The sequence below is a fragment of the Dermacentor albipictus genome, chromosome 7 (genome assembly GCF_038994185.2).
Source record: "Dermacentor albipictus isolate Rhodes 1998 colony chromosome 7, USDA_Dalb.pri_finalv2, whole genome shotgun sequence".
Taxonomy (NCBI): domain Eukaryota; kingdom Metazoa; phylum Arthropoda; class Arachnida; order Ixodida; family Ixodidae; genus Dermacentor; species Dermacentor albipictus.
Genome location: NC_091827.1, coordinates 29447703 through 29473520, shown reverse-complemented (window position 1 = coordinate 29473520; position 25818 = coordinate 29447703). Strand labels below are relative to the sequence as shown.

Here is a 25818-nt window from a genome sequence, read left to right as displayed (position 1 = left end):
AAGAGAAACATCCACCCAACAGAAGACGGTGGCCTTCCTGATCAGGCAGTCCCAATCTTGGCTGTCACAAGAAGACGGCACCACAGTGGAAGCAGCGAGCGCTTTCAGCCCACAGACACGACGCCAAAAGAAACCCAAAAGAGTTTCCTCAAGAGCGCCAGTGGCATTCGTGACCTCACATCGATGTTATTGGCACCGCGGTTCCCAACTAGGGTTGCGATAGAATGACCCATTAACGCGATAGCGTGAAGGAGCCCATGTCACAGAAAATCCGCCGTCCGATGTCCGACGCCGTTTTGCCAAAAATATTTTCGAACCCCACATACCCAGGCCTTCCATGTGATGCAAGGAATTGACTGAACTAATTGAATTCCTGAAGCTAAAATATGTGGAAAAAATCTAGTAAACTACGACTTACACACAACCTGCAGACATGATAGCTCTTGGATTGTAATTTGAATATACGAGAAAATATAATTCTGTTACGCGAAACTAAAACCCTTTTCCAGCATTTCTACAATGCATAGACCAGAGACAGCATCCGCCATTTGCGCACGCCAGCGTATAAATGTCCGAGAGTCCACGGAGCGGCATGCCCACTTCCTTGAAACGGTTCCAGATGGCACTCGCCTGCACCACACTGCGGCCCATGTAAGAGGCCACAAGTCTACCAGAAAGCCCGCCTTTGTGCATAGCATCTTCCGCGAGCGTTTCCTGGTAAACATTACGTTTACATACGCCGCAGTTGCCGGGAAGCGTGAGAAGCAGCCAGAGATCTTTGAATGCTATCGCATTCCACTCTTAATGGCGAAGCTTAAGCGTCCTTCAAATTTTTGGTCTTGGCTCACACATTGACATGTTTAATTGCCAATGTGTATGTACAGTGTAATAAAAGATGCGAAAACAATGCAAGTTTGTGATTTGTGACCAAGAACATTATCTATTACAGAAGTGTTAAATGTGTTGTTTTTACGTATTTGAATGTGCAGCTTGTGCCTTGTTTCCCATGTTCCGCTCATGTAAAACAGTGGACCTCACTCGTTGCTATCTTGTGATCTGGTTCTAAGGCTTCTGATCTGTGACCTTAGTACGAGCACAAGATGAATTCAAGATCAGAAGAAAAAGGAATGATCACCACGCATAGTTTTACACATCTCTATTTATTGAAATACATTCTTCATTTCAAACAGTTAAAAAAGAAAAATAAAAGAAAAAAAAGGTGTCCCTTTTTTCATTCTATCTAAAATATGCAGCAGACACAATCCCATCAGCTGTGGTTTGGCAATGGTATTGGCATCGACACAGGACTGTCCTACAGAAACCGGAGAGACTAATGCTCGGTTTAGAAAAAATGTGCATATCGTAACATTATTTTCTTTTTGTCTTCAACAACAGTATAGACGCCGTATTTACACAGATCCGAAACCACACACACGCATCCACACACGCGCACACACACACAAAACACTGGCGTGGTTGCTCGCAGTAATGTGCCCGTCCTGGCCAACATCGTCTTTCCAATTTTCCAGTTCCTATACACACGCCTCTTGCATGATCTGCCAAAACTGCACTTCCTCACAATGGACAAATGCCATTGATCATTCTGGAGTAGACTTTTCATCTTCTTGCTCCGTAGCGGATAACTTGTTAGCCATGGGTCATTTAAGATCAACCCAAGCGATGGTAGCTTGCTCTCTGTGCATTCGGCACAAATCTCCATCCACGCGATTGCTGGGAAATGACTACGAGATACTCGGTTCCGTGTCCTTTGCAACGAGTCCTTTTTAGCAGTCTGCTACAACCGGGAGGATAACCTTTTCTTTTTCTGTAGCATTGTTCACGACATCTTTCTTACAATTTTTCCAGACACGGTTTTTTCTTTTAGATAACCTACAGTGTGTTTTAATTAGCCACAAGAACTGTTCCACAAGTAGCTTGAGCAAGTAAGATGACGGCAGCACAGCAGATGAGAGCAATGTACTAGATGTCAGTAACACTAGCGATGTACTTTTGCAACCTTCGTAACCTGGTAGCTGCAGAGGAACAACTTGACTGGAATAGTAGAGTGGCTACGTGTGAACATGCAACACTATTTGGCACAGAGCATTTAGCTTTTCTCTGGCAAAACAGATTTATGAAATACGAGCATCATCATGAGCACTTCAGGTTCGAGGCGGCACCTCCAGAAAGAGCAGTGGAATTTGTCACAAGAAGGGTAATAGGTGTATTCCCTTCAGCTCACAAGAAATGAGAAGAAAGAAATTGGGGGAGAGGCACTATAGATCAAAGCGAGTAGTCTCTGGAACTTCAGTAGTGACATGACCAAAACACCAACACAGTTAGCTAAAAGAAAAAGCTGTGAAGAAACGCAGCTTTCATGGATTTTGGCAGTAATTGTCATTGAGGCCACGTTTAAAAAAAAAGATAACCTGATGCGTTGCTCGTTCGTTCGATTTCCGCAATTTTACTAGTGCGACGAGTGACCGCCGGAAGTACCCCACTTTTAACATGAGGTTTGGATTGTAATGTTTCACTGGAAAACATGCTTTTCATACATTCTTGTGAACATGGCAACAGGCTTCTACTCTAGTTGCACATTGATTAAATCAAAATGGGTGCCATCCGAGACTGTACTTATGGCCGGCCACATTACAAGCTTCTTAAATTATTAGAGCATTTTACCTAGCGGATATACCTTTCTGTGTCTTAGTTTTAGTGTAACAATAGAACACAGATGCAAACAGCCATTCCGGTAGAGAGATTCAAATCAGGGTAATATGTATAAACTCCTCTTAGTCGACTCTACTTTTTTTAACGTGCACAATTCGCGACCGGCTATCGCAACGATAATGTAAGCACGAGTGCCAGTCAAGCCACTCAAGCTACTGATGAAGTGCAAGAGGGAATAGCATTGGAGCCGTTGTATTATTCTGGTCCAGAACGCATAAGAATTTTCTTCAGTACTAAGACTGCTCACACCAGCAGATGACAGCATGCAGTGGCAGTATGCAAATGGAGGCCCATGCATTTTAGTTGAGAGCATTGTCGAAACGCCACCAGATGCTGCTGCTGGTTTGTTCTGCCACCATAACACTTTAACGAAACGCCAACGCTGAAACATATATGCACCAACTCATACTCTATTTTTGCAGTGTGGACCAGTGCATATGGGTGCATAGACTGGCGACTGGTGAAAGTGACTTCTGAACAGGCACAGTGTTTATCGTCACTATACCGTAATCGCGTGGCGGTTTGACCAGGTCATGCGTTCAAATACGTGGATCTTGAAACCACAGGTTGATTTTTCTGGAAATTGATGACAGGTGGAAGGAGTGCCAAGATGAGAAAAGTTTCTCAGTAGCCAGAAGTATGGTGTCCTGCAACCATTTGCTACTGCTCGAATGGTTCCTCTCCCTCTGTACCACTTTGCTACAGCTGGCAAGATGGCAATTTCTTTCTCAAGTAACTTTCCACAACATGGGAAGCAGCCAATATTGTGTCGCTCCGACATTGTGCGACACTTGCTTGAGTCTTTACAGAGCGCAATAGCTGTGCAAAGTGGCCGGCCAAGGTAATGCAGCCTATATTTACTTGTGTATGCCAATAATCGTAATGTGCACAACCTAAACAACTAGTGTTTGTGATGTGAGGTGTATCTGCAAAGGGGGGATAAAAAAATGGGGAAATTCAATGTAGCTGGAACTGAGAAACGATAAGACATGTCCGACTACACAGCTGCATAGGTTGTCAAACACTGTTGCTAAGGCAGGTGACACAAACACACATGCCATTGCAACAGCTGCCAGGGTGTCTCATCAGTAAAGTGTACCGGTCACCTTCCGTTGCAGTCACGTGGTGCCAAGGTGTAGCAATTTGCTACTAATGTTTGTGGTTGGTGCAATAAGTCAAGCAAAGCGCACACACACACACAGATGATGTTTTGCCATCTTCATCCAAGATTGACACCAAACCTGAGAACAAATGAGACAACTGGTTTTGTATTACAAGGCTTGTTCTAACTTCGCCATAACATCTCCTACACACACAAACGTTCTAAGCGAGGAAGAAAAAAGACGAGCAACTCAGAAAGCCAAAATGAAGTGTTTGTTGCATCAGGCACATGACATTCAAACAGATCTTCAAAAAAAGAAAATAATACAGACAAAGAAGACAAAGTGCTGGGCAATAAAAGTGTACGTTTATAACGAGGAGCTCTGCGAGCCTGCTCCCGTTGGTGCGTCTCGATGTTTCGGTACACATACACTTTACTAGCGATGATTGCTTTGTTGATTATTGCTAAAACCCAGAGGGAACATGCAGCAACTCGTTAGTAGTAAAAGCACGCGGAGAGGCTGCCAGACAAACACAGCCCAAAGGGAACATGCGACAAAACTCGCAAAGGAAGCATCAACACCTTCATACTTCTCACGTTTCCAGCAACCTTGCTGCCAGGCTGGCAAGATTTAGGCGCTACCAACAGCCCGAGTGAGAGGAAGAGAAAAACAGTCTTTTTTTGCATAGGATAGACTCACCGCTTGCCTGACGTACAGACAGTCACCGTTTCTACAGGTTAGGAACGAATGTACACACACGGGATAGTAGCTGCGCTGCAGCAGTAGCAACGTTTCTGCATAAAGCAGAGAAGCCGCTTTTTCTCCCTGCAGAGTTGGAACACTGCAAGCACTCAACAATCCATACACACACGCACTCACACAGACACAACGTTAGAGGGCCTTAGCGTAGCGACAACGTACTAGCACAGCTGTATGTAAAAATACTGGGAGACACTCTTGGGGGAAGCAATGCTCGTGGCAACACCTTGCGATGCGGAGGGAAGTCAACCGTCTTGCACTAGCAATGTTCTTGCATTGCACGAGTTTCCTCTTTGGAAAAAGAAAGATGCAAGGACACTTTCACGATTATTATGTCGCTGTGCCTGTAAGCTTATAGCTGTGGATTGAGTGGAATACAGTTCGTCACTGTAAAAGAAGTCCAGCACACTTTGGTTGAACGCAGCATTGCAAGACGTCGCCGCAAGCACTGTGCTACCTTGTGCCCATGCTTTCCATTGTACACCCATGGTTAGTACGCCACCTCCATGCTCAATCTCTCATTGAAGACATACAAAGTGACACAGGGGAAAAGAAAAACAAACACTGAACTGGTGGAAAGAATGTTTCTGTACAGGTGGTGTTCGTGTTATTACTACTGTCACCTACATTTCTCCACCTCCTATCAACTAACCACGCCGTGGTTGACGCTTTTGGCACAGAATCTCTCTCTCCTCATTTGCAACAGCTTGAAAACCCTCACTGGTGTCACCAACAACATTGTGCTCCTCGAAGCAAAACTCGGGACGCAAGCGCCCATACCCAACAAGACCTTCTGCTGTGGGCAAAAAACCCAGAGACTCTGCTGTCTCACTCCTGCAAAGAAACAGTGCTTAGACTTTTGGCAAAAAACACAGTGCACATAATACTGCGTGCAACCACAGGCTTGAGCTCAGTGATGCAAACTTCTCCTTCTCGTATAGATGCATCGTCGTTGCAAACTGAATCTCCACAGAAACGTCCGCACCAACACTGCCTTCTGTCCCGCCCGGAGACAACACAAGAAGTGCTCTGGACATGGCTGAGAATGCGATGAGAAGTACACACGCTGGCAAAACTAAAGTCCTGCGCTGCACACACACGCACACACAAAATGCAGAAGCTTCGAAGAGTGTAATGGCCCGACAATGTGAAGCGCTTCCACGTGTGCCATTTTTCGGTGTCGCACTTTCGGAACTGGGGCACAGTAGATGATCAAGCTTTTTTTTGCAAGCCAACATTCCTCTGCTGTCTTTGCTACGTCGACCACAGCAGACATCTGAATGTGAGCGTTCTGTTCGCGGTGACACGGTTTCGTCTCGATGCATACAGGAGCGCTCCGCAAGATCGGCACCTTAATATTTGTACGGTCAATTCAGACAAGGCAAAAAGCCGGGCCGTTTTGACACAAAGGTATACAACAAACACTGTCCGACATCGAATCAAGGCTGTCCCGTGCTTGGGTGCGCATGGCGTGGGTGGTTTTTGTAGCCGACAAGACACATTCCCCCATTTCAGCAAAGAAAGCGCAGTCACAAAGGAGAAGCATAGAAAAACCACGTGTGTGTGAACATATGTGCAAACTGTACTGCAACGCATCTAGGCTTCCGTCACACAACGTGCCGTCGATGGCCAGTCATCTAAAATAAGAATGAAAACGAAAAATGCACACGCAATTCTATCCTCTAAAAGCAGGGGCGACCCAATCTCTACAAGTACGAAAGTGCACCTACATCTGGAGACATTTGCGATATTACAAAGAGAGAAAGAAAAAAAAAGCACCTGCCTACTAACACACCGTGCAATGACGTGCACTCAACTATCAGCAGCCTGTATCAGAACAAAACACTCGTGCTGAAATAGTCAAACAAACCACAAGGTTATACGGAACCGCCGTGCCAAATGCTGCTACGGTACATCAAAGCCACTCTTCTGATTGCAAGAACTGAAAGAAGAAAAAAAGAAAAGCTACCAAGGATATTGGAGCGTTAGTCGCGGTATGCCATGGTTTTCAGGAAACAAGGCGAGCAAGTAATAGGGACACACACACACACTCTTCCTTCCGAAACGTTTTCCTTCTGCGTGAACCATTCACTGTGATGTAGTGCTGCATGTCTAGAGGAGGCATTTATAACATTTAGATTATGTAGATCTATTCTTTGTGTGCATGTGTATGTATATATATATATAATAATGTGTATATATATATATATGTATATATACTATAGCATTTGCAACTATTTATAGTGCCGCCAGCAATCCTTTGTATCTCATATATTACAGCTTCCATCATCCCATGCCTTATTACTTTTGTCGGGTGGCATCGTGCACCTCCGTCTCCCATTGCCCCACACCTTCCTTTCTTATGTACATGCTTGCACAGCCATTTGATGAGCATTTTCTAGATTCACTCGTCCAATCCTGGTTGAGGGAGATTACGAGGCCAACAGGAACAGCAAATGAACATTAAAAATTTAACGGTTAACTGTCTTGTGTATGGTTTAACTTTCGTGTGGAAGGGTCGCACAAAAAACTCACTCGCAGTCAATCGTAAGTCAACGCTGCTCAAAGATAGGCGGCCTCGCAACTCCACTCGGTCACTAGGGTGATGGAATGCCCTAGCGCCGCCACTCTGGGGACGCTCAACACACGGACTGCCATCATCTAAACACCTCTCATCGCTGCCTCCGACTTCTCCCGATTAGATAGCACAGCCTGCTCTCACTGACGTCACAATTACAGGTTTGTGCTTGAGAGCGCACATTATTGCCTTTAAAAATTTTTAGCCTTGTTTCAACTGCGAAGGCCTACAAAATCATGGGCCTTAAACATCACAGGCCTTTACAAGAGAGAGAGAGAAAGAGAAGGGGGATTAGGATGGAGGTGATGGAGCTGGGGTCAAGCAAATGGTGCATCTTGTGTCATTCTATTTTGTCTCTGGAGAGTAGTCTGTTGCAGAGGCGTGTTGCAGAAAACAATCGATAAGAAGCAGGAAAGCTGACATAAATATAAAAAGAAAAGGATAGACCAATTTCGGCTTACTTAAGCAAATGCAGCTTTTCAGCAAAGGAGGAAGTAACAAGGGGGGGGGGGGAATTAACATAATACTACTAATAATAAAAAAACAGACACGAGACATGGGAGCATTCCTCAACCTCCTCCTCCACAAATTATGAATGAAAGAGCAGGAGCCTCCTACGGACCACAACACACGAGTTAAGGAAACCATATACAGTCGAAACCCGCAATAACGAAATCCCGTGACAACGAAATTCTCGCGACAATAAAAGATTTTCGTATCCCTGGTGAACAACCTGATTCAATGGATATCGTACCTCTTGACAGTGAAGTGCCACTGTACTACAATCTCAAATCAATGAAATTTGCTGGAAATTAACTACGCGTATTACCTACTCGCGCAAGGCTAGCAAGCTCCAAAATGTGCTCAAATGCAATTCCTTTGCACTAAAATTGCGTAAATACAACCACGTTACACTTATATGCCGCCATTTATGTTAACAAAAACAATCAAACGTCAGAAGCGATCACGTGTGCTGGAAACATGTCATGCCTGCCATCCTGTCTGTTGACTGACAGCTTGAAGCGGCACGCATGTCACTACCGACATGTGACGACGGCTTTTGCACACCTAGTGTAGTGCGTAATGTGCACCTTGGTGAGGAGAATGGAGCAAAAACATGGAAATCTATGTGCCACTGATGTGGAATTGTTTATGGTGCTTGAGACGGCGGTCGCAGTATGGAGTACCACGTATTGCGTTGTGATTGAGCTATTGTTCGGGGAACGTGCATCCCTTGCTTCAAGAACGGCGATTTTGGTGCCACTCCGGAGGCATCACGTGCGGATCAGGTGCCAGGCATAGATTTGCGCCAAGTTGCTGTAATCTCGATCGATCGCTTTTGAGTATACAAGGTACGATCATTTGCGCACTCTGCACCGGACGTGTCGGCACCTATGGGTGACAGTGTGCACCGGAAAAATGCTGCTGCACGCGTGGAGCGCTGTTGCTCTGCGTCTGGTGCCGGCTTACGCAAAACGTTGCAAAAGTCATCGTATCACGAAAAGCAATTGACCGAGAATACTGCTCCATGGCGGTGCTGCCGCTGCTGATCGACGCATGCAACGCACTTTGTACTGTCGGCAATGCGGTTCTATATCCTCGAGCAGAGCTTGCCAATCTAGGCTAACGGAATTTTGACAGTAAAGTTTCATTCTGCGACGCATTGCCTATCTGTGCCGTCGTATTTCAAAACATCGAAATTCTCGCAAAAGTGTACGTTTTCGCGTTCCCGCTGATTTCGTTATTGAGGTTCAACTGCATATAGAAGAAAATAAGTAAGACAATTAGAAGTTTGCACTATAACTAAAAAAATTACCGGCGAAAGCTCGCAGATAAGAAAAAAAAGAAGAGTTGCAAACAATTATAGCTTGATACGAAGCCACAGGCAGTAAGTGCTAAACAGGAACAGCAAGTGCAGGACATGTAATGCTATTTGCACCACATGTGATGGCCTTTAGCTCTTGCTTCTATTTTTTGCATAAGAAGGAAATAAACCGAATTGAACTGAATCTGTCATCTCAAATTAGGTCTTATCTATCAGCAGCGCAACTCGACCTGCAAATTTGGGCCCTTGTTAGGCCTGCCAATGCTGTTCCACTGCTTCGCATTTCATCTACGTGGGCAAGCCCACTTGCAAACTACAATATAAGTGCTGGCCTGTGCCCCCAGCTCAGGTGCTTAAATAGATGATCCCAGCACTGTGAAGTCTACACACCAGTTCGAGCTGCTTTTGCGAGAAGTTTATCATTAGAACTGCAGCCTGGCTCCCCAATACAGTGCTAGGTGCAGTAACTACAGAAGAGAAAACAAAGTAAGAATTGAACTCGTGCAATTACAGTAACCCGCTTTCTCAAACAGTCCTCAACTTGAAGCTCTTCCTGCACTTCAGAGAGTCGAGCATGCTTAAGGCCCTTGATTGAAGATGCTATGCATCTCAAGGATTGCCAGAGAGTGTCAATAAAGCGCAGGGACTATTTTTTGTCAAGTGGCGATGATTCCTGCCATCCACATTTATCAAGCAAGGTGGAGCACTGAATAGAACGTCCAAGCCAATTTGCAAACTGTTTGCAATCTGCAAAGATAATGTGCAGGGGAAAGCATATGCCGCCTTGAAAAAGACAAGTCCACTTGTTGAAACGTGAACTCCCACTTTTACCTTGTTCTAGTTTTGCTCATCGCTTCGAATTTCCGTCTCCTGCCTTCCCTGTGTTTTCCCTACAGCCACTTAAGTGTCGGTTAAAAGAAATGCTACCCACTGAAACAGATTAAACTTATCTGGGTGTATTTTTTAAGTGTTACACCCACCTTAAAGTCCAAAAGCTGCACTCCTTAATATTACACTATTCAAGGTGCATTTCTTCAGAATTCAGAAATTCTGTGAATTTCCTGAATTCCAATGCAGGGGCACTACGAGGACGTGCCTCCCACAGTATATTGAAGTTTCATGGAATAAAAATGCACTCTGGTAATGATAATGGCAATCATTATGCTCTTAAGGATGTGCTTTTGTCACACAGCAACGAACGGTGCCGGTCCTGTGCGGATTTATTTAATGGTGCGTACCTCAATTTTTCTATCGGCAAAGCCAAGCACATAAAGCTGCAGGAAACTGGATTGATTTATGGGCAAAGTTTATGGCACTTAGCGTAGGTTCAACTATTGAAATTTCAGCCCCTCTGGGATTTCACTTTAGGCAAGCACAGTCCAATTAAAGTATCTACTTGCTCATAGAACAGTAGCATTCGAGCCTTTTAAGGCAAAAAAAAAAAAAAAACCGTTGGTATGACCTAGTATGCAGGGCCAGAGTATACAGAGGATGTTGTACTTTTCCCCCAGCATTTTCTTGCTTCTGATACAAGGATGCGTAAGAAAAAAAAAAAAAAAAAAATCTGCGACATGACTGCAGTGCCAATGCTATTCTTCTGGCACCTGAATGAATTCGCTGGTCTAAAGCGTGCAAGAAGAGTTGAGCTAGAAATCAAGAAAACCAAAATTGCCGTGCAACAACAGCAGCCGCTACTTGTGAAGCTACCGTAAGAAAGATGAAGGTTTTAAGAAAAACTAAAGCAATTACGCGAAAGCACCAAACAAGAAGTACTGCCAGTACGCAATGGGTCTCGTTTCCAGTGTCCAAAACTCCACGAGTTCATACTAGGTTGTCACGTGAGCACAGAGATGGGAAAAAAAATGAGTGAAAGCGAAATCTTAATGCAATCAACTGTTAACTAGTAAAACAAGCATCCATACACTGACCCGTACAAATGGCCAGTGTTGCTTGTCATTTACCACAGAGGGAGGCGGGCATAAAGATTCATGATGCTCCTCAAGTAGTACTTGTATTGCTACCCGCCAAGTGCTTGCTGCTACTGCCTCGGCATTTAGTTGTTGCACTTTCATCCCTTTCACCAAGCTGAGCATTACAAATTGACATTTACTTTCTTTCAACAAGCAACAATTTCGCAGTATGTCGCCAGCTTGATAAGAAAGAAGCCAATTGGTAAAGAGTCCTGTGCTCTTGCTCTTTGCAAAGTGCTGTGTGCAGCCCCATTAAGGAATGCACGTTAGAAGACCCGTGCTTTGAATGCCAACGAGAAAAGAAATGGCTAAAATCAGCGGGTAAAGAGAACAACAACAAGCCAACAAGGCAGTGGGCACCGCCGCGTGTCCTCGTGCCTAAAGGCAACCCCGCAACTGCGTCGCCCGAGCATAACACGTAACACCGTCTCGGAAATTCGCTTTGCCACCACCGTGTCACGACGATAAAAAAACCAGCTCTACGTCGGCTCTTCGTTCCTCTGCTCCAGATGACGAACAGCTCGAAAGTCAGGTCGGCACATCCACAGGTTGTTCACTGCAGCCTCTCACCGCCGTTCCCGTACACCCCCCACCAGAGAAGAACTCTTGCTTTGCAGCATAAGTTGCTGCTGGCTCGTCGCCACCTTTGCCAGGTTGAGAAGCGCGTGTGCCGCGCCTTCCGCCATGTCCTCAACGTCGTTCCTGCTGTGGCTGCTGCTGTTTATTATGGATGAAGAGGAAGCGGAAGAAGTTGCGGCAGAGCTGCCGCCGCTTCGGCTGCGTGCGGAAGCCGCACTTGCTTGACGTTTCGACTTGCGCGGGAGTGCCGCTGCTGCAGCCAGGGCAGCCCTCCGCTTGCGCGGAGGCACTGATGACAATGGAAGCCTGCCGAGTCCTCCTCCACTGCTGGAACCGATGCTGCCATTGCTGTTCTCCTCCTGGAGATTGTCGTGATGCTCTTCTGGCTCCTTCTTTGCCGGCGATGACCCCAGGTTTCGGACCGGCTGAAACAGCAGCAAGAAGCGGGACACATTGAGAATGCGGTTGCAGGGGACACATCGTGGCAGCACATTCAGAGCATTCACAAAGCAAGAGTGCATGCCCTCTTCTCAGCGTGATTGGTTGTTCGTAGCCAGGGCGATGACAGGAGAAAGCAAATCAAAAGCAAAAAGACATGTTTAGATTCCCTAATCAATACAGCCGCTGGTAGGCCACGAGCCAACCAGCTGATACCCTGGGTGATCATTCTGCTGTGGGACACTTCGGCAGCACATAACAATGATGTGAATTTGAAACAGTGCAACTGAACTGTGCAGCGAAGTTGAAAGTTATCGGGTATGTTTCATATTAATGCCATGTTTTCGGCCATATAACTCACCACAGCAAGCAACAGTTTTAAAGGGAGAAAAGCTGACATGGTACAGGTACTTTCACGTACCCAGGTGCACTTCATGGAAAAAAAAAGAAAATCCTGAGGACTAACCAAGGCTCTGCTTACTTGCAATTGCAATGAAATACAGCGGGACCTCGCTGATGCAATCTCACTTTGTACGATTTTGTGGCGCAAACGTTCACGATCAAGAACACCAAAAGCGACCCAATACAGTTACGCTTCCTTTTCACTGGTTAATACATACTGGGAAAACGTAGTCTTTTGGCACCAACCTTCTGTACATCAACAACCTGCGATTGTGCGTTGCGCTTTTCTGCTGCTGTATGCAAATGTGAACAAGGCACGAGGCAGGCGCTATCAAGAGCATTAGGTGCCTGCCGTGGCAGCTTCCCCGCAGTGTTTGCCTGCCTGTGTCACCGGAAAATGCTGACACACCCTCGGTTTCACATTCCGGTACCAGCAAATGTCCTTGCGGGCTGGCTGTTGCACATTGCATTCGCAGTGTGGGGACAGTCAACTCTCGCACCTCCCCTGATGTTACTTTCCCCACGAAGCTCTCGCATCTCCTGTAATCAGGCTTCACCACGTAGCTGAGCACCGCAGGCGGTCGGTGTAGTTGCAGAAAAATACGACAGATGGCACCACTTAGCTACCAGCTTATTTGGGCTCAAAAGGGTGTGGCCTCTGTCTCTTTTGCTTGGGTTCGGCTAGCTGCGTAGACATTTTGCGCGTTTGTAAACGGTTCGTGGGAGTGTCCTGCGAAAGGCTTCGGAGCAGGACATTGAAATGGATGAACACGATCATTCGAAGGCACCACCGTTCGCATGATCGTACACGCGAACAATTAGGCACTGGTGTCTAGCATGGCGGTGAACATATTTGCTCGCTATCCAGTAGCGGTGAGTCGAACTCTCCCAATTTGTCGCGTGCCCGTTGATGTGTCCGACTGGTGATAATTTGGCTGGCCAGACTGGTGTATAAATGGCACGATAAATGTCCCTGTGATTGCCTGCACCACTGTATTGTTGTCGTTCCTTAGACCCAAGAGCATGTACGAAACCCCACAACAGGTACGCGAGAAGCATCTTTAGACATCTGTTTCACGACGCGCGTGCTTTGGTGCCGCTGGAAGCGTGCTGCATGTTTTTAATAGGCGATAACCAAAACGTGCCACCATTCCCTGCTGCAGGTCGCACAAAATGAGCACTGTGTTTCGCTCTGGTGACACTGAATTCCAGCATCGCTCACCAGCTTTATTTCGTCTTCTGTCGGCTTCTTAAAACACTACACAATAGGAAAACAACAACGCGTGTTTCGGGCAGCTTGCACATCACTAGCTCATGCCATAACAATTCTTGCCGAGAAAGCACACAAGATCTTCCTGGCAAAATATCCCACCAGAAGATGCTGCTATCGTAGGCTGAATTCCAGGAGTGCAAATGTACGCTTACTGAACCTACAAAAACGAAAATGCTGCTCAGGCCGCTCGGCCCTGCAAGCTCCGCGTGCGTCGAAATGCTTTGCATTACGAAGGGGTCAACAACAGTTGAGTTTGCCAAATTTTTTAAGTGACTTTGGAACATACGTTTTCCAGGTTAATACTTTTTCTTCTCACACTGTTTTTTTCGCAAAGCACATGAACGAGGTTCTTCTCTTATCACATCGGTAAACAACTTCCTTTCCCCAAACAGATGCTGCTAAAATCTGTGACGTTAGAAACTAGTGCAGAAATTTTTGAACTCAGACTCTTAGCAACCTTTCCGTCTTCTGCACCATTCCTTGCTTGGCAAGCCTCCTGTCCACTCATGAAAACGCTAGCCCATTCAGAGTTTCAAAAGTGTAATCTTGCCAATCTACTTCAACGGCCATGTTTTAAATAAAGCCTTTTCAATCGAGAGTGACAAACCAGAAGCACTCACGGAAATGGAGATGTGATACAAAGTGTTGCCCGAATCCCCACCAAGGCCGTTCGAGAGCGAGGCGCTGTACGTGTGATCCTCGCTGGGGCTGCTCGTGATCACCGTTGCATTGGCACCGACCGGTGTCTGCGTCATCTCGGCGCTGCGATTGCTGAAGAACAAAAAAAGAGCAGGACCCAGTTGAGATAATACACGCGACGGGTGTGTCAGCTCAACAATCAGATGAGTTCGGCAGGAAAATCCACGACTTAAGAGGAAGCTTTAGCTCGGGCCCAACTCCGACGCGGCCTATTCAAATACATGTAAAACGCAAAAACACTTTTCCGAGATATCTGGCCCGATCTTAATGAAATTTGTTGTATTTGAGAGAGAAAGGTAAATCGTAGTGACTGTTGGTAGCGGAATTCCGATTTGGAGTTTTAATGTTACAAGAATTTTCAAAAATACAGAAGTTAAGAAAAACAGAAGCACCAAGTTAACAAATGAATCAGTCTGTATCAAGAGCAGATATCACAATTCTGTAACCGAGAACTATTAGATCATTCAAGTCGGACAAATTTAATATGGCAATTTATATCTTACATGAATTCGTTACACTGTGTACAAGGGCTCTGCAAAAGTACTCCCATATTTAAATTTCTTTAGAACCGTGTGTGACATATCAACTTAGTCCACTTTAGATGTACTACTATATGCAATTTACAGAATTATGATATCAATTTTCATTGCAGAGTTATGGAGTTGTAAACTTAATTTCATTTTCTGAAAATGAGATTTTTCCTAATTTTTAATAAAAAATGACTATCTAAATAAAAAATTCTAAACCAACAGTCACTAGATTTTAAGCTTTTCTTTTGAACGCAACAAGCCTTGTAGAATTTAGTGCACTGGTTGCCGAGAAAGACGAATTTTCCTTTTACATGTATTTAGATAGGAGCACCCAAGCTAAGGCTTGCTCTAAAGGGTAGATTTAGAAAAGGAGAAGTTGGCTTCAATATGATGATGGACGATGACCCTGACTTTACCCTTTGTGATTTGTCTTTACCCCGTGAATCTACATTGAACTCATGTACGGTACTCAATTTTCAGCACTTCCAAGTTGTCAGGCACAGCTCTGCGTGATTTGTGCAAATGGAAACAATAGATTTCTGCATTCAGGTCAAAGGTTGCATGTCACAAACAGGGGAAGCTGTATTACTCCTTTAATTTTTTCTAGGCATTGAAAATTCAATTTAATTCACTTTATTCTGCGTTGTGCCGAGGGTGTGAGAAAAAAAAAAAGCCGCCTTGTGGGCAGGGTTGAGGAGTTCTTGCAGTCTGTGCTGAATATTAAAACTATTGTAAAAAATTTTGCTAATACATGCTTATACAGAATAGAAAATTATTACAGCGGAGAACTTCTGAACTTCAACATTACACACATATCACACAAGTTATAACACAAACGTATACAACACATGAATTATAACACATTTTCTGGTATGACAGGCGCCAATAGAAACATACAGAGGCAGACGCATACAGCTGAACCTCAATATAACAAATTATCGAACATAAAGTAAATAAAAAATTGCCTTGCCACTACTAGAAATACTGTAGCACACCACACACAAAATTTACCCAATCAACGAGGCTTTGAAAAAAGAGGTTTGCGCTACAGTCAAGACGCTAGAGTTAAGCACCCTAGCTGCAAGGATGACACAGCAAACTCACCGTAGCCTGAGGTGCTTCTTGGTGAACATGACGGGGCTTGGAGGGGAGTCCCGGTAGCCATCATCTTCCTCCTCATCATCCTCCTCGTCACCTTCAAGGCCAAGTACACAACAACATCAGCAACACGCTAACTGCTGAGTACATGAACGCATATATCAATGAACATGCTTGAGAATTCCTGCTGGCGTCGTCTGCCGACAGTAGGCCGGCTCTGGCAGCTAGCTTTAGTCATGGACTGCGGGACCTTCTTTCATATTGATTAATGCAATGCCATCAATCTCAACAGCAATAAGTTTGTATAATAGACGGCACAGCGCCACCTGCTCATAATTTGTCACATGCAACTAGGTGTGGTGTGCAACTATAAGCCACACTGGACAACGAGTGTCAGTGTGCCTCACCGAAGTGCGATGCATCCTTGGCCAGATTGTTTAAACTGCTTCAGGCATCATTAACTTATTAGCGTTTCCCAATAATGCCCCTCTGGAATCACATTTACTATGACAATAATGCTTGCAATACCAAACACTTAAATGTGTTATGGTAATATCAGGTTAAAAATAATGCACTTCGGCTACAATTCTTTATCGCCACTCGTAGTACTTCGCAGCTGCTGACGAATGTTGGAAATACATTTGGACAACTTCCATGCAGGTGCCTGAATCAACAGTATGGAGATTGCTTAGGATGTCTAGTCTTGGAGTGCAGCCCACAGATAGATATAAGTGGAAGCTGAGAGCCTAAAACACAAAACGGCCACTGCTATGAAAGAAGCGAGCAGAATACCTCAGTAGAGGATGGACAAAAAGGAACAAGCTAATGTCCACCACTTGAAGGAAGCAATTTATTTTGTGCCCACAAGATTACCATCAGCGTTCACGGTAACTTCGCCGAATGAGGCAAGAAACTTACTCAGAGGAGGCAGGATGCTGGGGACATTCTGCAGAGCCAACATTGCAGCAGCGGCAGCGTCGACGTCCTGATCTGCAAAAAATTTTAAAAAAGAGGGCCGTACCTCAGCAAACAGCATCCTGTTTGCAAATGTTATCAGGTGTACTGCGGGTTAGGGGGTTCTGGCACAATCATGCACTCCAAACAGAACCTTTCCCCAATTTCTGATCTACTTATGGGGCTTCGATCTCCCAAAGCAACACAAGAGCTAATAAGGGACCAGATAGTGGCAGGGTGGGGAGGGTTCAGACTTAATTTCGACCACATGAGGTTCTTTATTGTGCACCTAAATCTAGGTACACGAGCGTTTATGCATTTTACGCTTACTGACATGTGGCTATACTGAGCCACCAAGGGGAAGCATCCCCAATTTGGAAGCACACTTCTTCGCACGAGTCGTTGTTCCGATGAAAAAGAAGTGCCAACTGCACATTTAAGCGTTTCTTTCTCATGCAATTGTATCACAGGAGCAGCATCTGTGAGCTAAATTTGCTCTCCCAAAGCCCAGCACGCTACCAATCACTCAATTTATCTGTGTGCAGATAGCCTTCGATTAGAAGTTCAAGGATCTGCACCTGCAGCTTGCAAAGCCATGAAACCACGGCAAAGTCATTCAACAAAATTGCTCAGCAGCATCAGTCACAGTTGGCAACTGTGAGGTAAGGCTTGCAAGCATTCACAACTGCCAACAGGTGCATTCAGCACCCACTGCTGGTGGTGTCAGAAATTTGCATTTCAATTTTATAGTGAACGCTGAAATACAGTCAAGCTTTTCTTATTATTCTTGAAATTTTAATATTTTCGCATCTCATTATCTAATGTTTAGTTGATGCTGTCTCCAATAGCTGGCTCTATATTATGTTTTAGAGCACGGCTCTTAGGCGCCAGTTCCTGCGGCAAGCGTCGGCGTCGTGCCTTGGCGTAACCGAGTGAATGAGTGCAGCGAAGGATAAAAGAAAACACAGGGCGCAACGGGGGATGAAAGACGCGAAGAGGAAAGCAGAGAGGGGGGTGCAGTGAAAGCATGAGGCTGAAAGCGGAAGAGGGTATGGCGAAACAGAGAAGAAAAGTGTAGCGTGGTGACAATGGCTACGAGATGGTGCCAGAGTAGCATGCGTCTTCTGGGAGGGCTGTCGCCGGCTGCTGCTGTGAATTGTGCCCATGTGCGACACACGCGCTGGTATCTCCATATTAGCGAGGCAGTTGCACGGCACTTTGCTCCCTTTGCAATGGGCCACACAAGACAAATTGTCTGCACCAGCCAACATGTCGCGGAATGAAAACATCTGTGTTCAAATTTCACATTAGGGAGTATCATAATCATCGCTGAATATTTTTCTTGTGCGGGATGCTTAACTAGCCATTGGCTAAGGATCCTGCTCTTCCCGTCTGTATGAGTCTGTTGAAAAAGACCGTAGAGTACAAGTGTGTGCACACAGTTATAGAACTATACTGAAAGCAAGTGCAGTTGGGTTTTCTTGTATTCCAGAGTTCAGGCTTTCATTGCATGCATGCATATGCCTCACCTGTCAAGTTTCTCAAACAGCAGATGCTTGCTATGCAAGGGTTCCATATTCATACGACACAATCTACAAAAGCACAGCCGCAGTGTGCCTTGTCATGACTTGTCATGCAATGGAATCGGCCAAGAGACCAATTTCGCGAGTTTTTGCGATACCGCCACTGCTGCAAAGCATGCCGGTAGTATTAGTAGTCCTAGGTGGGACAGAGGATAACCATGGTAAGAAGCATGTCATGCACCTGCTTAGACCTCAAGATTAAAAGGCAGCAGGGAGGTGAAAACAAGAAGGATTCTATATACGAGTAGGGTTGAGGAGCTGGACACCCCAACTTCCCGTAAACTTCACTAGAAAAATCCACAATGGCATTACCTTCAGCATTCCCCTAAATGCTGTCCTGAATCAGCTCAATAGGAAAACCACAAGGACTATTGTCGTCATGGCACCTGCAGGGCTGCCACGCGTGCGCCCTGAATGCTGCGAAATCAACCACTTCACTGCCATGTGATTGCACAAACGGCGAGACATGCAGCACCACACATCTGGTGCACTGTTACAGCACTAAACATTACTTGCAAATAGAATTACGTTATACGAAGTGACGCTGCCATGACAACACCACAAATGCAGCAAGGTGCTTTCCTAGAACCCATCACAGTAAGAAATAAATTTTGGCCCCATCAGCTTGGCAAGGTACGTGGCAAAAAGAAGCTGGCTTTTACCGAGCTACCACATGCGAAAAGCCATGACTTTTATCTGATTTGTCATCGGTATAATGTTTTAAATTGCAAACAGCTATCAAGACCGAGCTCAAAGAATACCAACATCCCAGTATCGGAACACAACAGAGAAAGCTGTGTCCCCAACTTCAGACTGATTCAAGATTTGCAACAACATACAGTTTGGTCTACTGTTAGAAGGAACACGCATTTAGCATTCTGTTATTGAGTATCCCTGAGATATGGCATAAAGACCCAAGGACAAATTTTTACATCAAATTGATTGTTAGCTGCTACCTTCCAGTCAAGGTGAAAAAAAAATGTTCCAGTTACACAGGCTTTATTAGTGGCTAAGTGTTCCCTTTAACAGCGGACTGTATCGTACATGCAGCAATAACAATGCAGCCTGCGCTAACCTTTCGTTGAAGATGCTGCAAGCCTCTTCGACAGGAAGGGGAAGAGTGCTGAAATAACAAAATTAAGTTTACTTTAAGAAAGAGGGTATTGCTTAAGTGCGGTAAACAAAATACTTGTTGGCATGATACACCTACAGAGTTATCCAATAGTAATAGAACACGAAAAAAAAAAATCGATGACTGGAAAAAGCCAGACAGCAGAATGAATCAGCTTGAAAAAAAAAAATTTAAATTCATTGTGAGGTTTGACATACAGAGACTACACAGTGGTTTATGAGGCATGCCATAACGGGGAAGGGGGGGGGGGGGAGGATAAATTTAGAACACCTGTTAACGTGCATTCGAAGTATGGTGCCCAAGCACAATGCTTTTAAAAAGCATTCCGCAAATGATAATTCAGTAAATGATAATTCACCAAAGTGCCCCAATTTGCTGTTACACGCGTGAATGTAATGACATTTGCTGGAAGAGCCACAAGCTGTTTATAGAGTTTCAGGGAACAAATCTGCGACTGCCTTCTGAATAGACTGAAGCATGCAATATTGTTATGAGCCAGACCGACTCTTTGCAGCAAGGAAAACATCCGAGTTATTCCTTGTTGTCCCATTCGAAGATTTAAAGCCAGAACATACAGAAAAGCTAGTGTATGCAAGAGCTTTGCTAAATGATTTGGCCCTATGTAAAACACTAGACTATCCAAAAAAAGACTGCTGCAGTAGTATCCTTTATTTTTGGCCGTTGTTGGGGTAATTGGAGATCGCAGGGAGAGGCCTTGGTCCTACGGGAGACATAAATAGACCGATGATGATGATGATGAAAACACTAGTCTTGGATAACATCACCATCCTGTCACCCCCAAAATGGTCTTTATGCTGCATTGTTGCCACCGCTGTACTACTGATGTTCAAGTTTGTGCACTTGAGTTTTTATCCCGACATGAAGACAGCAGTATGCATGACATTATGCCATTTTTCTTTGCACACAGTACACAAGATCGTGTGCCACTTACATCCATTCATCAATGCTGGCTACTAGCAATCTTCCATGAGCTGTAAATTCATCTATCACACTTGTCCTTTCAGATGCTGCATCAGATGCAGTTTACAGAACCGAGATAGCTGTTGTATTTGGCGCGGAGTGATGGATTCGTGAACCTTTCGCTTTAGCCACTTAAATAAAAGTTGCTAAACTTCGGCAATTTCTTTGAAAAATTTGAGACACACTAGCACACAAACGTGAGAGCACACACACCAGTGAGCACCGCAAATTAAAACAAGTGGGAAGCGGAGCTACGGCAGCAGCTACAAACAAAATTTGTTGTGCAGTAGGGTGCGCACCCGTTACATCTTTTTTTTTGTTGGCTAGTGCATTAAATATCTGGGTCTTCTTATTCAAGTATGCACTTCATGTGTAGACCTTCTGCAGGTGCTTTTGAGATAACAGAACCAGTGGAACCAAGCATTGACAAAAATCAATGAAAAATCCATCAATGAGTACGGCAATGCTCGAGGTGAACGCCATCTTGTGCTAAGCAACAATGACAAAGGCTTTTGCACAGCTCTTCTAGATTTCCATAAACAGTATAGTGCATTTAGATTAAGGACAAAATGTACATATAAAATGCCGTGTTTACGAACAGAAGGAAGCGTTACAGTCGAAGGGCAAAAGACCGAGAAGGAATCGTAGACTTGTGAATCAGTGCCACCATCAACGACCACCAGTTCGTGACTGCCACTGACTGTTTGGTGACATCACAGATGACCAATGCTCAGCCAGTTGAAAATGTTCAAAGGACAAATTTACGCGTCAGGGTCTCGGGGGAAAGCAGAAATCTGGGCATTACCAATACAGCTCCCTGCAGCAAAACATTTAGGCTGGGCTCATGTTTCTTAAGTGCCGCACAAACATGTGTTGGGCCGGCGCATAAGCTGAGGGCACGGGTACGAGTGCCAGCAACCACTAAACCAGCTCGAGATTTTTTTAGCAGTGTTCGGCATGAGCAGCTTGCATACACTTTGCTGCCCGAAAGCGTCGCACTGCAATTTATTTTCTGACATGTTAGTACCTTCATGGCGCTTTGCTTGAAAAATAGTATTTTCAGGGGCGTCTATCTAAATACACCGGAACAAAGAAATTATCTTGTTTGGCGTTCACAGCCCAGTATTCAATGAGTGCGTCTTGCACTTAAGAAAAGGTCAAAGTCCGCCAACTGTAGGGAGAAGTTTTTAAAAAAAATTATGCCATTACAAATTGTTGAAGATTGTGAAATTTTAACCAGACTAGAGGATCAAGCCCACAACCCTCAACTATGCCAACAAAGATTGATATAAAAATTCAGGGAACTGCATCTATAGAAACACACAAAGCAGACACAGTTAACATATTATACACCGCTCTGAAATGTACCACTGCAGTTTAACCTCGCCATAACGAAGTCAGATTTGACGTGAAAATATGTTTGTTATATCCGATATTAGTCATAAGTATACATTAACTACACAGTGATATCGGCGAGAAATGTTTCGTATTTACTTTGTTATATCTCACAAATTGTTTAATTGGCGAGTCACAGAACACAATGCCAAATTAAAGGCACACTAAACAGGAACGATAAGTTGAGCTGTTTGTACACTACGGTGCTGCGATAGCAAAATGCACTCAAGATTTTGACAGCGTCCCCTTGTGGACTGGTTAATCATTTATCAATAACGACGGACTATGCAACATTCTAAAGGGATGAAAGATTCCACTAAACCAAGTTTCAAGAAGTTCTGCCATCAAGTGCGCACTTGTATGCCGAAAGCATACTTTAAATATGGATAATATTGCACTCGCATGCTAGTGCTCATGTATGGCATGAAATTCATAGATGAAAACACTTGCCCTTCATTTTTCTCTCTACTATTAATAATTGTTTTTTAAAATAAAGGATAACAGGGTAACAACACAATACTATACCAAACTTAATGGATTGGGAGCTGCTCTGAAGTGTCCTTTTCCCATCATGGATTTGAAACCTTGCACTCGCCCCATTTCCCCGCCACATCACATTCACTATGTTCCCCGCACACGATCACTAACAAAAAGAATAGAAAGGTCTGTGATGCTTACTGGGTGATGGAACATTGTTCTGGGCTTGAGATGGGTCTGGAGACAAGGCTTTATCACTGCAAAGGTCATGACCACACACAAAGAAAAGTCAATTGCTAACGAAATTGGCACGTATAAATGAACGAGCAGCCTCACAAAAATTACCTGCTACAATTTTAAATATATAGAACAGGTTTTGCTGGTAACATGTGGTAGCTTGAAGCAAATAAACAAAACTTGGCGCACGAAAAGGAACACCTCTTGAAATCCTGACCATATGTTCCTTTTTTTTTTAAGTTGCCATGAGAAAATGCTCTACTAGGTCATCTATTTTGATGGAAACAAGCTTTCAAAAAGACTCTTTGCGGCAGACATCGCAGATTCCATCACATCCACTGAATAGGTGGACACTACTTGTAAAACAGACTGCGAAGTCATGTTAGCACTATAACGAACAAAAATATTTCTAATCACCTCCTAATTAATCTTTACAGCACACATCCCAAATGTGGAATTGAAAACTAGCACAGTCAAACCCGGATATAATTAATTATTGAGTATAACAAACAGCTGTAAAATCCCCTTGAAACTTATTGCACAACATTTCTATTTTACAGTACTATATTGAATTACCTATACATAGAACTCGTGATCCCCTTCAGATTCGATATATCCGGGTCTGACTGTAGTAATGCAGTAATATTCATACAGCAGAAGTCTTGTGCCTAGCACCCACCATCTCGAGAAATACATCCTCAAAATCTGTGGCATGATGCACTGATGCTGTGGGTAATGCTTATCAGCACTTCATTTTCCAGAGTGCTTATCAGTGTTGATTGCAGAAACTGGAATGCTGATAAATGTTGCCCAATGCATCCTGAAACAGATTTTGAGGTTGCATTTCTTGAGACGAGTTATAAGCACAGGATTTCTGCTAAATGGATGAATTGCAATGTTTCTTCCACAAATGGTTACAAGCGCTGCATTAAAAACCTGTATGGCCGGTGCATAAGTTGAGGGCACTGAATTGGGTGCCAACAACCGCTAAACCGGCTCGGGCTTTTATCGCAGCACTTGGTGCAAGCGACTGCCTCAGGCTCTATCGCACAAGAACCTCGTGCTGCTAAACAATTCATGTCCGCACCTGATTCCAGAAAAATAGCCTTATTTCAATAAAACGCCTTCGAAGAGGCACGAACATTTTGGGGGAACATGACAATTGGTAGGCACTCAAGGTAAAAGTAGGTGTGGGCTCTATCACTTACATGCTGCCAAAAGGCGTACGTAATAATTTTAAGGATGCCGCATAAACTTGCATACTGTTAAACATCACGGACTATACGAAAAACAAATCTAACAGACAAACAGCCACAGCCATTTGAAGCATAGAGATTGAAAATGTGACAGGACAGCTCTCAAATAATAATTCATCAAAATGCAGTAACTGCAATTCGACTGAAAATGACATCATGGGCCCGTATTCCACAACTTCCCACTTCTATTTTTCATTCCTCATCGTTTGTCACAGGGGCCACTGACAACAGCGGTGCAGTACCGTCTCGGCCAACAGCGTAAGGCGAGGAGAGTGGAACACTGAAATGGACCTTTGGCAAAATTGGGCAGGAACCATTCAAACATGGCGGCCAAGCTCAAGCGCTAGTGTCCCAACAGACGTATTGAGGTATGCTGCTAGGGACACTTACTGGCTAGTTCTATTGGTTAATGCTATAAGGCAGGTGGGTGCTGTGATCTTGCACTGGCTCTGGCATTAGCCAGCATAACAGACAACATAAAGACCGTTGCTATGTTTGCAGACAACCTGCTGTGGCAATGAAAGAAAAGTTATGGAAGCAATGCGCACTCAAGTAAGTGCGCTCCTGAAAAGGAGTCCTGCATTCTCATCAGCGTTACCACCAGCAAAGAAGAAGCTCCACATCGCCCCCGCAAAGTGCAATATTTCTTTTCGATTGTTTTTCTAAATTCTTGCCATGGACACCACACAACTGTCTCGCTCGAGGCAGACACCTGAACTATTCCGGAGCAAGCGTGTGTAAACGATACAGTCGGGAAAGTGCGACTGGGCATCCACGTGAGAAAGGAGGTTACATTTCGCTAGCTTAAACATTACAGTTACGCGCAGCTAGTATGGCCGCAGAAAGGCGAAAAGAAGCGCCATAGAAAAAAGAGGCATGCGCAGAAAGAACATCGAAATAAGGAAAACACAAGCCTCTGTTGCTAGGAGAAACTTGCTTGGCGGAGCATGCAATGGCAAAACCAGATGCCTCATTGCCTCCGCCATTAAAAAAAAAACTGGCAGTTGTTTTTTGCACCTTCTCCTCTGCTAGCCTTCTGTTTCGACTGCCATGAAAGTTACGCAGAAATCTAAGAATCCCCAGATTTCGGAGTATTCATTTGCAGTACTGAGCCGTTGTTAACATGACACATTCTGAATGATGATCATTATTCTGAAAAGTTCGGCATACCGAAGTTCGTAGTACTGAAATATTTTTACATTGAAACTATAAGCAGGGGATTTCTGGAAAAGTTTGTTAATCTGAAAACTTCGTTAATGTGATGTTCATAGTAACGAAGTTTCACTGTATGTGAATTTCACCTTAACGTATGACTTCACAGCAGCGCAAATTTCGCCCTGTGGCATGGCTTTGCATAGATTATTTTATTAGTAATTTCTGGAGCATCCAATTGTATATTTCAGGCAATCCCCGCCGGGCCTCATCTGTCAGCTACTCTATATCACTTCATATTAGTGTGCATACGCAAGTTCTTTTTTTTTCAGTTCCCCATTGCAACCTCGTCTTATGATGAAACAAATACTCTACTTGGCACTGCAAAGCATGCTTGGATGATCTGCCTCTGTAGCTTTCTCTTCACAGCCATGGAAAGTTGAATTCAATTGAATTATGGTGTTTTACGTGCCAAAACCACTTTCTGGCACGTCATAGTGGAGGACTCCGGAAATTTCGACCACCTGGGGTTCTTTAACGTGCACCTAAATCTAAGTACACGGGTGTTTTCGCATTTCGCCTCCATCGAAATGCAGCCGCCGTGGCCGGGATTCGATCCTGCGACCTCGTGCTCAGCAGCCCAACACCATAGCCACTGAGCAACTGC

At 44.4% G+C, this 25818-nt stretch overlaps 1 protein-coding gene across 3 annotated transcripts in view; it reads right to left on the bottom strand.

Moving 5' to 3' along the window:
• Positions 1 to 1141: 1141 nt before the first annotated feature.
• LOC135917435 (forkhead box protein N3-like) overlaps positions 1142 to 25818 on the bottom strand; it is a 68558-nt gene continuing 43881 nt past the window's right edge. For 2 of the 3 annotated variants that reach the window (XM_065451001.2, XM_065451002.2), the window contains 6 exons: positions 22708 to 22763; positions 19597 to 19644; positions 16903 to 16974; positions 15991 to 16081; positions 14278 to 14428; positions 1142 to 11969 (listed from right to left, as the gene is read on the bottom strand). In XM_065451001.2, coding sequence (XP_065307073.2) covers positions 11532 to 11969; positions 14278 to 14428; positions 15991 to 16081; positions 16903 to 16974; positions 19597 to 19644; positions 22708 to 22763 — 856 coding nt within the window. In that variant the 3' untranslated portion in view covers positions 1142 to 11531. The remainder of the gene's footprint in view (positions 11970 to 14277; positions 14429 to 15990; positions 16082 to 16902; positions 16975 to 19596; positions 19645 to 22707; positions 22764 to 25818) is intronic. The other variant, XM_065451004.2, reaches the window with a different exon arrangement.